Source organism: Siphateles boraxobius, unplaced genomic scaffold (assembly GCF_051911475.1).
Source record: "Siphateles boraxobius isolate OS27281-9 unplaced genomic scaffold, OSU_SipBor_1 77, whole genome shotgun sequence".
NCBI classification, from domain to species: domain Eukaryota; kingdom Metazoa; phylum Chordata; class Actinopteri; order Cypriniformes; family Leuciscidae; genus Siphateles; species Siphateles boraxobius.
The window spans coordinates 20,962,649-20,977,500 of record NW_027509205.1 but is presented as its reverse complement, the minus strand read 5'-3'; the positions used below and the strand labels follow the sequence as shown (position 1 = coordinate 20,977,500).

General features: G+C 40.4%; 1 protein-coding gene across 2 annotated transcripts in view; it reads left to right on the top strand.

Annotated features, from left to right (window-relative positions):
• The window catches only part of vstm2la (V-set and transmembrane domain containing 2 like a), an 87,404-nt gene extending 72,552 nt beyond the window's left edge, over positions 1 to 14,852 (top strand). For both annotated transcript variants that reach the window (XM_077218033.1, XM_077218035.1), the window contains exons 3-4: positions 658 to 702; positions 11,243 to 14,852. In XM_077218033.1, the coding sequence (XP_077074148.1) occupies positions 658 to 702; positions 11,243 to 11,551 (354 nt within the window). In that variant the 3' untranslated portion in view covers positions 11,552 to 14,852. The remainder of the gene's footprint in view (positions 1 to 657; positions 703 to 11,242) is intronic.

Sequence of the window (14,852 nt, the reverse complement as noted above, 5' to 3'; positions counted from 1 at the left end):
CTCGTCCCAGAAGGAAGCCTCTTCTGAAGCTGGCTCACAAGAAAGCTGAAAACAACCTGTCCAAGATTATGAATTTTGCTCATTTTGAATTTTGGAAACATGGATTTCAACATGAACTGTGACATTCTGAAGCAGAACATGATGCCCGTGATGGAGTGGCCAAGTATGTCTCCAGACCTGAACACTATTGAGCACCTGTGCTGATCCTCAAGTGAAAGGTGGAGAAGTAACATGTGTCTAACATCCAGCAGCTCCTTGATGACATTATAGAGGAGTGAAAGAGGATCGCAGCAACAACCTGTGCAGCTCTGGTGAACTCCATGCCTAGGAGGATCAAGGCAGTGCTAGATAACAATGGTACTCACACAAAATATTGACACTTTGGACACAGTTTTGACATGTTCACTTACGGTGTACTCAGTTTTGTTGCTAGCTATTTTGACAATAACGGCTGTATGTTGAGTTATTTTCAGAGGACAGTAAATATATACTGCTATACAAGCAGCACATTGACTACTCTAAAATCTATCCAAGTTTTGTATTGGCCCTTGAGAAGATATACTAAAATGTTTGCTGAAATATGAGGGGTGTACTCACTTTTGTGAGATACTGTATATCATAATATGTTGATTATGACTACAATGTTTCTTGTTGCAGGTGGTGCCACAGAATGAGATGTCAAAGGATGCCACCAAAATCAGTGTAAGTTTGTGATTTACTTCTCATTTCCTTCATGAACGTCTCTTTCGTGTTCGTTCTTAGCTGTTTTCATCTAAAAGTACATGGTGTGTGTGTGTGTGTGTGTGTGTGTGTGTGTGTGTGTGTGTGTGTGTGTGTGTGTGTGTGTGTGTGTGTGTGTGTGTGTGTGTGTGTGTGTATGTGTCAGGAGGGCAAATAACTGGAGCATGCAAACACAACATCACACTCTCTTGGGCTAAAGGTGATTTGTTTGCAACTTGCTCGGCTCTTGCTGGTTGAGTCGCTGCAGGCTGTGTGTGTGTGTGACTCAGAAGCCTCCTCACGTTAAAGCAATGAAGGGTTAGAGAGACACAAACACAGACTGAGATAAAGCGGCTGGGGCTTGTTTCAGAGGTGGAGTGTGTGACACAGAACAACAGTTAAATGTTAACGCACACACACACACACACACACACACACACACACACACACACACACACACACACACACACACACACACACACACACACACACACTCCTCACTCTCATCTGTGATTGCGCTGTAGGTCATCACAACTGTGCTGTTGTGATCCATACTCACTGCATGACTGTCAGTGTGATATTGCATATAAGCATTCAGTGGCTTAACTTTGTTTTAAAAAGTGGGCGGGACAGGTGTGTGTGTGTCTGGGGGGTGGGGAGTGGGGTGGGGGGGGGTACATAGTATACAATAGTACATTGTGTTTAATTTGTCGCTTAATGAGATCTAATATATGTTGTTAGTGGCGAGAACTTTCATGTGAATAAATACATAGATCCGACTGTTATCCCCATGTACTTTAATGGTCCAGTGGCAGGACTTTTGCCAAGCGTGTCAGAGGTTCTGGGTTCTAATCCGCACTAAGTAACGTTAGTATAGTTTTTTTTTTCCTCATCAAAACCGATTGTTTATTAGTGGTTGTATATCAAGCAGGGACACGTTTTTTTGTGCTTTATGTTTTGTGATTTCACCGTAACAAATAGAGAGTCTCCACAACGGATTGAAGCGCGTGTCCTTGTGAAGACTGTGCGCGAGTCACAACAGAACACTGTATCCGCGCCACTGATAGCAGCGGCAACGAGCACTTTGGTCACTTGATTTCAAAAACGACACATTTCAGATCGCCTCTTATTTATCAAACGAACGAAATGAATGCTCTACTAGAGTTAACTGGAAAGGTTTTTTTATTTATTTGTATTTGTACATCCGTGCCGCGAGATGTTTCAAAAGTGGTGGGGACACAATCGACCCTGGCAAAAAGTTATGGGGATATGTCCCACCTGTCTCACCCGCAAATTACGCCTATGTAAGCAGTTAATATTGGTAACGCCTCGGTTACGTCTGTAACCTCGGTTCCCTAAAGAGGGAACGAGACGTAGTGTTGAGATTGACGCTGTGGGAACGCTCTGCGTAATTGTGTTGTGAAGCTCGTGTGAAATCAGTCCAATGGCCTATAGGTGGGTGACGTCATGGCAGGAAGCTATAAAGCGCTCCCAGACCAAACATTGTCAGCGTCTGATAGGTCGAAGCAAGTCGATCACAGGCACGTATGGCAGGGCGACGCAACGTCTCATTCCCTCTTCAGGGAACCGAGGTTACAGTCGTAACCGAGGTGTTCCCTTTCAAGGGAACTCGCGTTTATTAAGATGTGGGAACGTCTTTACAAACGCCACCATAGTGACCAGTGCCTGTCTTGTGTAAAACAATGCATCTACGCATTTTGTGAAAGTGTGGGATGATAGTGCTAGGCCGAATGTAAGAACTCAATATTGGTATGCTTTGCCCCTGAAAGCAAACCTCAGGAACTTCCTGTAATATGGAAGCATGGATATATGGAAGTGCGTCCTTGAGATCTATTGTGACAAACCAGTCCTTGGATCTGATCTGTGGCATGATTTGTCTCAAGGTTAACATTTTGAATTTTAGCTGCATGACGGACTCGTTCAGAACTCGCAGATCCAAAATGGGACGCAACTCACCAACCTTCTTTATGAAATACCGACTGTAGAACCCGGTTTCCCTGTTGGAGGGAGGTACATGTTCTATGGCCCATTTCTCCAACAGGGCTTTCACTTCTTGTTGCATTGGGGCCAACCATGGTTGATAGGACCCCCATGAACTTGGGCAGACAAGACTCAAACTGAGAAACATAGAGGCATGATGAGGTGAGAGGAAGGAGAAACATAGAGGCATGAGGGGTGAGTGAGGAGAAACACAGAGAAACCATTTACAGCTTGCATGATGGACTGAGGGGGTAGAGAAATGGGGAACAGAGAAATCTGGAACGAAGACCACCTCTCATGTAGCCTTATTCTTCAATGCCTATTTCTCTATTAAATAAGAAATAAGAAATCTCTTGGCAAAATATCTGGTGTAGCTTCCATTATTCAACAATAATGGGGAATAGCATGATTTTCAAATCTACACCGTGAACCGTCAGGGAACAGCCGAACTGACAGCTCTGAGACCCTCCTCGGAGGGGGCGAGAATCCCAGCGCCGCTACGTTTCCGGTCGGACACTGAGATATGTGCTCGCCGGAGACCACTGCGCCCTGAAGCACATGAGGTGGCGGGGTACAGGGTCTTAAGGTATGGCACCATTGGCGTCAGGACCTCTTCCCCGAAGCCTTTTTTTTTAGATAATCACTGTCCTCAGATGTCTTATCCCAAGACGACTACGGCTGAGACTACTAAAGGAACCAGCCTATTGACACTGGTCTCTAGTATAGCTTGAGAAGCCAATCCAGTGTCCTGAAACGGATGACCGGCAGGAAACAACCGATCTGACCCTCTTAAACCCTCCTTCCGCGAATCAGACACTGAGACTAAAAGTCGCTGGAGACTGTTGCGCCCTGAAGCACACGAGGTGGTGGGGTTGGCAGAACGGCCCCCGAGGGCACCGAAGGGAAATGGGCACTGTATAATGAGGTGTTATTCATTTCCCCCCCCATGAATTTCACTATTTATTTCCTCAGAATTAAATGGAGCCAAAGATCAACCAGACAAGTAAACACGGTCTGGATGAAAGGCTGAAAAGTATATTAATACAGACATTTAACTCCTCAAAGATCAGATGAGTACATATTTGTCACAAACTGCTCTGAGACACAAAGGTTGTGGATTCAAATGCAGTATTTATTGAACAGGGTAATCCAAAGACGTAATCCAAAGTACAGGCAACCAGTCCACACAAACAAACACAACACAGGAACACGGGCAAAAGAGTAATCAACGGAACAGGCAAGAAATCCAAAAACCAAGAGACATGAAACCAGGGAGAATGCTTGGAATTGCAGTGTAACACTAAACAAGACTTCGCAGATAATGAATGAGAAAACCAGGTTTATATGGGGTGAGCTAAACAAGATAATGAGACACTGTTGAATGTGATAATGGACGAAGAGTTTGGGTAGTGAGTTATTGGGGATGTAGTTTGTGAGGGAATGACAATCGTCTGATGTGGAGTGCCCTCTGGTGGCTCTCAAGGGCACTCCAGCTGGTGACCGTTACAATATTCTGTAATAATATGATATGGTAAGTTGGACATCACTGTCCACCCACAGAAAACTGGTATATTTTTATTATTAAAGCCATGCTGGGTAAACTTCCTACTTACCTCTGTACCCTTCTCTGTCTCAATTCTGCTAGTTACCAGCTACGCTCCTCCAAGTGGTTGCTTTTTAACGGGCATGGAATAATTTGCAAAAAGAAAACGTATGTATCAGTTGATAAATTTAAGAGCATCATAAAGAATGTGGTAAAGGAAACATGTTTTTTTCTTGAGAGGCTTGAGTTTTTTTTTTGTTTTTTTTTGTGAATTGTGAAAAATCGGTCTGTCTAAACGGAAGTTACAACCGGCAAGTCGGTTGGACTAATAGAAAAGAAAAAGAATAATTGGGTCGGTCCTAAATTGACAGGGTCGGTCGGGTTACGGCAAACAAGAATATTTTTAAGGATGGCTTCATACTGTAGGTTATGGCTTGTAATACCGCTTGTCAGAGTAGTGGAAACCACTTGGAGGGTTGCACAATTTGTGATTTCAGTTTTATTTTATTTCAATAAAAGTTTTTTAATTACTATTTTATTGTCCGAACCCATGGGTCCTCAGGATTGCATCCAAATAGTCCCCATAAGCATGTTTGATCGAGGGCGAGTGCACAGTCTGCTCATACGGGGCTTTATTACTGTCAACTAGTGATTGAAGCAACGTGTCGACTAGACAAATCTGTGAATGTGTAGCTTTGCAGGTTAAGTAAGACCTTCAGTATGTGAGGGTCAGTGTGTGTGTGTGTGTGTGTGTGTGTGTGTGTGTGTGTGTGTGTGTGTGTGTGTGTGTGTGTGTGTGTGTGTGTGTGTGTGTGTGTGTGTGTGTGTGTGTGTGTGAGAGAGAGATTGTGTGTGTGTGTGTGTGTGTGTGTGTGTTTTGTGTGAGTGTATAATAGAGAGAGAGAGTGTGTGTGTATGTGTGTGTGTGTGTGTGTGTGTGTGTGTGTGTGTGTGTGAGAGAGAGAGAGATTGTGTGTGTGTTTTGTGAGTTTGTGTGTGTTAGAGTGTGTTGTGTTTGAGTGCATGTTCTAAACGTGTCTAAAACGGTGTGTGTGTGTGGGGGGGGGTGTGTTAGAGTGTGTTGTGTGCATATGTGTGTTCTAAAACTGTGTTTGTTGTGTGAGTGTGTGTGTGTGTGTGTGTGTGTGTGTGTGTGTGCGTGTGTGTGTGTGTGTGTGTGTGTGTGTGTGTGTGTGTGTGTGTGTGTGTGTGTGTGTGTGTGTGTGTGTGTGTGTGTGTGTGTGTGTGTGTGTATGTGTGTGTGTGTGTGTGAATAAATCAAAGCTTCTCTCTCTGCTACTCCATAAAATATTCACAAGGACATTTGCTTCCACTGAATGCAGAGCCGTTGATCTGAGACTGGAGAGCCACTAGAAACACACCGTCCAGGCGCTGGCGTTCACTGGACTCCAGCATGACCTTCCCCATACAGTTGTTAACTCTTGTAGATTTAGCTGTGATCTTATTTCTGATCCTACAGGTGCTGACAGCTAGAGTGTTTGTTTGTTACCATCCTCGACATATGTAACGCTGTGGAAACGAGTTGATGTGTGTTTGAGTGTGTGCATGTGGGTTTGGGAATGTATGTTTATTTATCCACCTGATCCACACTCAATCTGCTTCACTGGCAGACGCTTTATTGAGCGCCTGGACCCGCTGGGAACCCCGACCGCTTTACACAGAGATTGTCCTGTTGTCTGTGTGTTTCAGAGAGAGAGAGAGAGAGAGAGAGAGAGAGAGAGAGAGAGAGAGAGAGAGAGAGAGAGAGAGAGAGTGGGAGAGAGACAGAGAGAGACAGAGAGAGAGAGAGAGAAATGTTGAGTGAATCTCTCTCATCCGTCTCTGCGGTTCCACATCTGCATTTCTATCTCCCACTGCATTCACTTCCATTAGGATTTCTCCCATTTATTCATTTAGCAGATGCTTTTATCCAAAGTGACTTACAACTGAGCAAGAATTTATCATAAAGAGGCAATAAACATGAGAAGTGCTGGTAATACAAAGTTTCAGACATCGTTTAGAAGCTGGAACAGGGAGAGATTAAGGAATAGTCAAAGCATTGGGAAGAAGGTTTTTTTTTTTTTTTTAGGATGCAATTATTTGTGTTTTCAGCTGTTTCTTGAATATTCTGCGTTCAGGATAGGACTGGGAAGATCATTTCACCAGAAGCTATGGGCGATATGGACTTAAAACTATATCACAATATTTTCTGGTATTTATTGCGCTAACTATATCTATGATGATATAAATATCGTACCATTCACCACTGTTTTTGGTTACAAGTGATAGCTGCATTTTTGAGAGCCTCAGAAACACAAACATTGATCTAAAGTAAAACGTACCCATCATCAAATAGGCTCCTACGATATACCACTTACATAAAATAACTAAACAAAACTGTAAAAATCTAAACACCAGCCCTTGCAGAAAAGCAAAAGTTACAGATATATGTTTCTTCTGTAAAAATGCAGATACATGTTTAAATAGAGGAACTCTACTAAAAAACATCACACAATAATATTTACACACAATAATAATCAATTACAAGTTTGAAATGTACAATAATACTGATAAGATAATACAGTTTTTTTTCGATTGCTAAACGACATTGAGCACAACTGGAGCTATATGTGCAAAACTCTAACTACAGTCTGCATTACCAACAGTCCCCTGAGCTAAACAGTTCACATCACCTGCAAAACTCATTCCAAGCAACACAACTCTTAACACATGCTCAAAACAGGCTCAGTGCAGCCAAACACTACACAACCCTCACTGAGATAACACACACTGTCACTCAGAACACACTGAGAGTAAAAACACTACACAACCCTCACTGAGATAACACACACTGTCACTCAGAACACACTGAGAGTAAAAACACTAGCATCAAACACCAATACAGAAAATACAAACATTTCATCTTTACAGTTTGAACAATTTCAGTGACTTCATACAAAGTCATATTTTCTTCAAAGAAAAGATTGACATTCTTTCACATGATTTATTTAAATTTTTAGAACAACAATTCTTTAAGGTACATGGAAATTAGCAGTTTGCTTCAATAGTCTGTAGTAATTTACGGAATTACAGTAATGAGAGAGAAAAAAAATGTAGAAACTAAAAGTACATACTGTAATTCGAACAAATAACAAGCAAGACTCCTGCTTAGCCTTTCAGCTGAAATTGCAGTCAGCCGTGTTTGAAAGGCGCAAGGCTGAAATCTATTCTGTTTTGAATGTGTGGTTCACAGTTTTGACAGCAGTGTGTTAGCATTTGAACAAAGTGCTGTCAATCCACAGTGTTGTGCAGGTTGTGGTTAAAGTCATGGGATAAGTGTGTAGAGTTTTGAAAACTGTGTTCAAGCAATGAAAAACGAACTAGAGTTTGGTCCACATGATCTGCTGCTGTGCAGACTGTAGTTAGAGTTTACACATGTAGCTCCAGTTGTGCTCACTGTCGTTTAGCAATCGAAAAAAACTGTAATACTACTATGAATTCTACTACTAATAACAATATAAACCGCACTAAGCATCGATGAGCTGCTGAGTTCATTAATATTATTCACGTCTGCATTTGCACATAAGTTTCTGCTTGATCATAAAGGCTGAATAATTCCAAATGAACTACATTCTTTTTTACAGGAATATACAACGAATAATATCGTTTAAAATCTATTCTTCTTAAAGCTTAAAAAAAAAAAAATACTTCATCAACTAGGCTTAATCGTTATTATCATTGGAAGACCAAATCTTACCTAGAGGATCCTTTTTAACCGTGTATCCGGATACATAAGTTATCCAGATGATAATAATGATAATATTCACCAGCAAGAAACTGAACGAAAACATTCTGGATAGTGATTTTGTGCCTCTCAGCGTCGACGCTGCTTCTGGAGGGCATGTAGATTCATGAGGAGTGTGTAGAGCCTGTGGCCGTTCTGCAAGCTTCAATCTCATGAACAAGTGCACTGAGATAAACAGAAGTGTGACGTGAGCTCTCTTGGGCTCATTGAAGAACAGTCGTGCTGCATCTGTAGTCTGAACAGCATTGCAATAGGCCAGTCTAGAGATGACCAGGGCCTGGACGAGGAGCTGTGTTTCATGGGCCTGATCTTCCTGATGTTGTGTGGTGCAAACCTGCGTGACGGAGCTGGCCTTGCAGTGTGGTCTTGTTGGTCATCAAACATTACCTCAAGATTTCTGACCGAACTTGATGGGATTATCATTGCTAGAAGGTGAAGTTGGTGAAGTTGAAGGGAAACCGAGACGCTCCGTGTTTGTAAGGTTGCACAGATGCATTTCACTCTCTCTCTCTGAATCTCACTGCTGCATCACACTGGCCCTTTTACTACAATCAATAGTATTCAATGTAATCAATAGTATTCAACAGTTTGCACTAATTAACTAATAAACTAATTACTATAAATAAATAAATAAATATATTTTCATTTTTTTTAGGATTTATAATTTTCATAATTTATTTTTATATTTTAAGTTTTCATAATTTATTTTCCAATAAAATATTTATTAACATTTAAGCTACATTTTGGGTATTTTATTTGCATTTCCCATTTTGAATAACAAATAAAGATATTTGAATAATTTTTGGGGATTTTTTTTTTTCATAATTTATTTTAATCTTTCAATTTTTCGTCATTTATTATTGAATATAGTATTTATTAACATTTGCAGTTGCATTTGGCTATTTTATTTGCATTTCCCATCCAGCATTTTTTATGCAATGTCCCAAAATATGCATAGAAATATGTGGAAGAAAGCTCAGTTATTGACTCCACTGCAGCTGTTTTTGTGTGTAAAAAAAAATTGTCGCAATAAAGCAGTATTTTTATATGCAATGAGTTCAAGAAAAACTAATAATAAATTAATTAATTACTTATAAATAAAGTTATTTTTTAATGCACATGTTAGAAATTTGCTGTTTCCATTTCATTTTTATTCAATATACCAAAATTTGCACACAAAAAAATACATGGATGGAAACCCGGTCTTCAATGCTGCGTGTCACTGTCTCTCACTGCCAAACACTGTTGCATTTCACTGGCCCCGTCCCAAACGCTGTCCTAAATCCCTAGAGTCCACACTTCAGTGACATGATGCCGCATACTTGTCCACTATGGAGTGTGTATTTGGGACAGTGTCTCAGACAGCATCACTGCTGCCTCACATTACATCTAGGCCGTTTCTCAAAACCAAGAATGCAAAGAACGGACTTGTGTTCTTGGGGAGAACGCTCTTGCTAGTTGTTCTTGGAAGAATAAACTTACAAGGTGACGAGCACACAGAACGCTGCTGACAGTTTGAGGCGATGTGTTCTTGCTGGTATTGCGCAATACCCCCGCACACCGCCGTCTTCAGTACGCAAACATAACAAGAATTATTGATGATAACTGCCAGGTTTTTAGCATGACTGGCCGGTTGGCTCGCTAGCTACACCCGCGTGCGCTTATGGAGATTGTTCACTACCGAAAATGTTTGAGCATATTTTCGATTCGCCATAAATTTTCGTAAAAATGGCAATATTTGAAATCAACACAGTAGATTTCTCGCATCAAATGCTCTCAGAAGTGAATTTAGTGATGAAATAGCATACGAAATTGTAGAAAAACGACTAACTGTTGTTCTGCCTTTCTGCTCCCGCTCCTTCCTTGAATGCCGAAATGAATCCTGGGATATTTCTGCCGTCAAGTTCACACAAGTTACCAACCGATGCATCCTCGGGAAAATGGGCGTGTCAAGAACACTTCCGGGATTTTTAACCGTTCTTGCCAAAATGCAAACTTGTGTATTGAGACAGTACTTGGGCAGCGACTGATGACGTTTCACAAGTCCACAAGAACACAAGTACAGACAAGAACGCATATTGAGAAACGGCCCTACTGTAGCGTTTCATGATGATCCACACTGGAGCTCTGATGTTCAGGAGACATGCCTGCGAGACATGACAATGAGTGCTATAGGAACCATAAAAAAAACATTTTGTTAACAAATCCAGAGGTTTATGAGATTTGTGAGTTCCACATGCTTTATTGCATTTAATGCAAGACACTACATTTAATCATTTAGCATCACTATACTTCCCAATTCATTAATCACAGTACATTAAGACAGTTGTATTGTTTTGCAAAGTTGTCTGAAATGTTCAAATATGCAAATTAGGTTTTATATGATTAAATATGCATACATTTGCAGAACAGAAATGTGAATGTTGGATAAAGCGAACAGCAATCCCCTCACTAAAAGCCTTCAGAATATAGATAGGATAAAATCTGTAAAGTTTGGTGCGTGTAAGTGCTGCTGAAGTGCAGTTTTTTTAACCCTTATTAAATATATGTATTGTAATGGAAATCTACAGACTAGTAGATAAAGTGTAAATAAACACTTAAAGGGATAGTTGATGAACATTTTGTCCTAATTTACTCACCCTCGAATTTCTTTCTTCTTCTAAACACAAAAGAAGATATTTTGAATAATATGGGTAAACATACAGTTGATGGTCTCCATTGACTTCTATAGTATATATATAAAAAAATACTATGTAAGTCAATGGGGTCCATCATCTGTTTATCGACATTCTTCGAAATATCTTCTTTTGTGCTCAGAAGAAAAAAATTCATACAGGTTTGGAACAACTTGAGGGCGAGTAAGTTTGATTTTTGGGTGAACTATCTCTTTAAATGTGATTTTGGATGCTTACTTTCCACTAGTTATGGAAGCTAAATGTCCCAAAAAATTTGAAAAACAATGGTTTTGCCTGTAGGGTCTCTCCTTAAATGTTCTCAAAAAGCTGCTCTTTTCTAGAACACAATGCATGTTTTGACCTCCTAGTCATCTCTGCTTCAGCCCAAATCAGTCGGAGTCTGTTTTAAATCAGCATTTTCGAGGCTGATTAATGATTTAATACCCTGACCGATCATTTTCAAACCTCTGAGCAGTTCTCCTGTCCGTCTCTCCGCAGGTGGTGAAGGTCGCCGGAAGCAACATCTCCCACAAGCTCCGACTGTCCAATGTGAAGCCGTCAGACGAGGGCACGTATGAATGCCGCGTCATCGACTTCAGCGACAGCAAGCTACGTCACCATCGCGTGCGGGCGTACCTGCAGGTGGAGCGCGCGGATCCTCCGTCCCACCAGGGGGCGACGTCACAGGAGGACGTTCTGCAGTCTGAGCACCACAAACACCACGCTCACCACAAACCCGGCCGAGAGCTCAGGAAGAGGGCCGCTGATGATAGTACCATCGACTGCACGGAGAGCTGTGCACTTTAGGTTCCTCTTATCTTTACTTACTACCCAACCCGAGAGCCCGTACACCCACATCATTCCTTACACCGACCCTTGAAGTTGGGATAGTTCATCCAAAAATGAAAACATTCTCACATTTTCTCTACTACATTTTATTGTCATTGCAGGTATTATGGTCACTGTGATTTTGCCAAGTAAGACATGTTCCTGGATCAACATATTTTGTTGATCCTGGAATAACATTCCTGTCCCAAAATTTAGTCCTTACCCTATCCCTACCCCTAAACCTAACCCTACCCATAACCTTTCCCTAAAATTAGAGGGAAATAATAGGTGAATAACACTGATGTTGAAGCACCTAACCCTGGTTCTAAGCCTAAACATGACATAAACTGTAAACTTGTCCCTCAAATCTGATTGGTTGATCTGAAAGTTGTTCCAGGATCAACAAAGATGTTGATCCAGGAACATGTGGTACTTGGTGAAATCACGTTCACCCTGGTGGTCATACGGTGAAATTAATTAGCAAACCTTACGGTGCATCCAAACATGACAACACAACAACAATAATTAAGTGACCATAAATGTAACACACCACAATACAGAAACTTGACAGTTTCATGTAAAGATATTGCACATTGTTGTCACAAAGTGACCCTAACTGTAATAATGATTAATGCAATTGAATCATGACTATTCAAGGTGTAATCAAAAGTTCGGTGATCAATTGCAAACCAAGCTCCCGCACAACTCCAGAAAAGTGAAGCCAAAGCGCCTCGATCGCCCCCAGCTGGTTGGTCCCAGTATAGATCGTAAACCATGTAATGTAATTGACGAAGCAATGGACGTGAGGAAAACTAAACAAATTACACTTCAAATACATTTTTTCCAAAGATGTTTTCTGTCATTTTAGGTAGTTTTTATCTCGCTGATGTAAGTTTAAGTGTTCGTTTTTTGAAATAAGTTTGGTTTTAGTTAGTTATTTGTTGCTATAAAAACATTGTGTGACGTCATGATTGACAGCTTCTCTAAATAAAGTATTCACTGATGCACCAACAGACTTTTTTTGGGGATTCTCGGGAGGAGATTGGAGCTTTAACTTTAATTTCGACATTTCCTTAACTGTTTATTTTACACTGACACAATGAGTTGCTAATACTAACGGTTTCTGCGAGAGTGAGGGCGGGACCTTGATATCGCGACTCCACACACACTCACTACTGCGCAGAATCGGATCCCAAATCTGCGCAAGATGTAAGCACCATATTGGGATATTGGTGGCTTCACTTTTCTACAATGGAAGAGAGTGAAGGTGCTTCGTCCATTTTTTTTTTTTACAGACTATGTTCCAAACCCGTATGACCGACTTTCTTATGTAAAAACAAAATAAAACATTTAGGGCCAGATTTACTAAACAGGGCAATTTAGCGTGAGAGCGCAATCCAATAAAAGTGCAGATGGGAGTGTAAAGTTCTGCGCGTGATCTACTGACGACGTCTTTAAAATTTGTCACATGTTAGAAAATTAGAAGTTCTTTAAAATTAAAGAACACAGACAGAACCGGATCATTTCCATAATAACTAAAGCTATCAAGAGCAGCGCAAGTTAGCGTCTGGTTTAAGGCGTGCTTTTTTGAGGGGTAAATAATGGCGGAAACACCAGAGAATTGACTAGCGCAAACCTTAATAAATCACCTTACATGATTCCTTTAAATACTCTCCTCTCATAAATTTAGAGTCTTAAAGGGACACTGTGTAGGAATTTCTCCCATCTAGCGGTGAAATTGTGTTTTGAATTCAAACTAATTGTGTTCTCCCAGCGCCTCGCTTTTTCAAATGCGTGTTGCATCTACGGTAGCTGTTATGTACCAAAAAGCTATGACAGGATGTCTTCTAATAGCACTTCGTCGAGTTTTCCTTCGGGTGAACAGGTTTGTTATTTCAAACAGACTGCAACTTGACACACCTTGTAATCTCCGGTCCAGTTTCCTTTTACGTTCAATTTTGGACTTTTTTGGCGACGAGGATTTCTTCTCCTGTGGCTCGGCATATGTACAGTATGGTCCGCCATTAAAAATAACAGTGCAATGCAGCCTTTTAAACTTGCCGGGGCAGTGAAGCGCCTCTCACTGCTCTGCTCCTCCGTTTCTGCTGCTTTCAGTCACGTGACGCTGGCTCTGAACGAAAACGCGTTGGCCTAGTACTTTTTGTCCCTCTCTGCTATTATAGTTTTCAAGATGGCGGAACGACATGGAAGCCTCCGTGGACCTACCCGTCACATGTATATAAAGATAATAAATTCTTCGTTTACGAGGATAAGTCAGATAATTGGCAGAGGTATTTGTACACCATTGAGGACATATTTATGAATAAAAATATTGATTTTAGATAATAAAATACCTAAAAAAAATTGTAAAAAGATTAGTAAATCTGGCCCTTAAGCTTTTTAGAGCTTTATTTCAGTTTCGTATAGTTTCGTATTTGTCCTTTATTTTATTTGATTAGCCCCTGGTCAGTGGCTACTTTCAAAGAGCAGCTTAGATATTCTGCAAAATAAATACTTTTGTGTTTTATGGTAGAAAGTGAGTCAAGCAGGTTTGAACACGAGGGTTGAGAGAATAAATAAAAACTGAATTTTCATTTTGGAGTGAACTATCCCTATAACAACTGATGTATATTTCTGTATAAAACCGAAGGTAGATATCTGTTCACAACAGCAAGTGCATGTGACAAACGTTTCTAATAATATTTGCCAATGAGCAAGAAACCAAATTAGAGAGTTGATTTAAATTCTTTGGTCATTCTTAGTTTGATCAGATTCATGTTTTGATACGATGTAGACGGCTAGAAGCGACAGAACAAAAGTGAATGTTTGAAATATTCTTCATCAGGCCTAAACGATGACATTTACATGCTGTAATATTACTATCATTGTTTACATGTATAATGTTACGGGCACCAGTCTGAGGAGTTTTCTGGACTGGCATCACCGTTGGCACAAGTGCGATTTAATAGGTGCCAGCTTTTGCAAATATGTTTCATGAAGCTTTTCTGTCAATAGAAGGATGGTGCACACACGATATTCCAATGTTTTGTGGTTTTCATGCAGCTTTAAAATATCTTGAAAACACTCACAGTATGTTCAATGGTATTAATGACGGCTTCGTTTCTGTTTTTTTACTTTATTTTTCTGGTTTGATTCAATTTTCTTTTTGTTTCTGGAAGTAATACATGTACAGATTGTGTATATTACAATAATCCTACAAAAGACTGGTTTCACCTTCAATGTATGCCTTTATCAAATAAATAAAAACATTGTACATTTA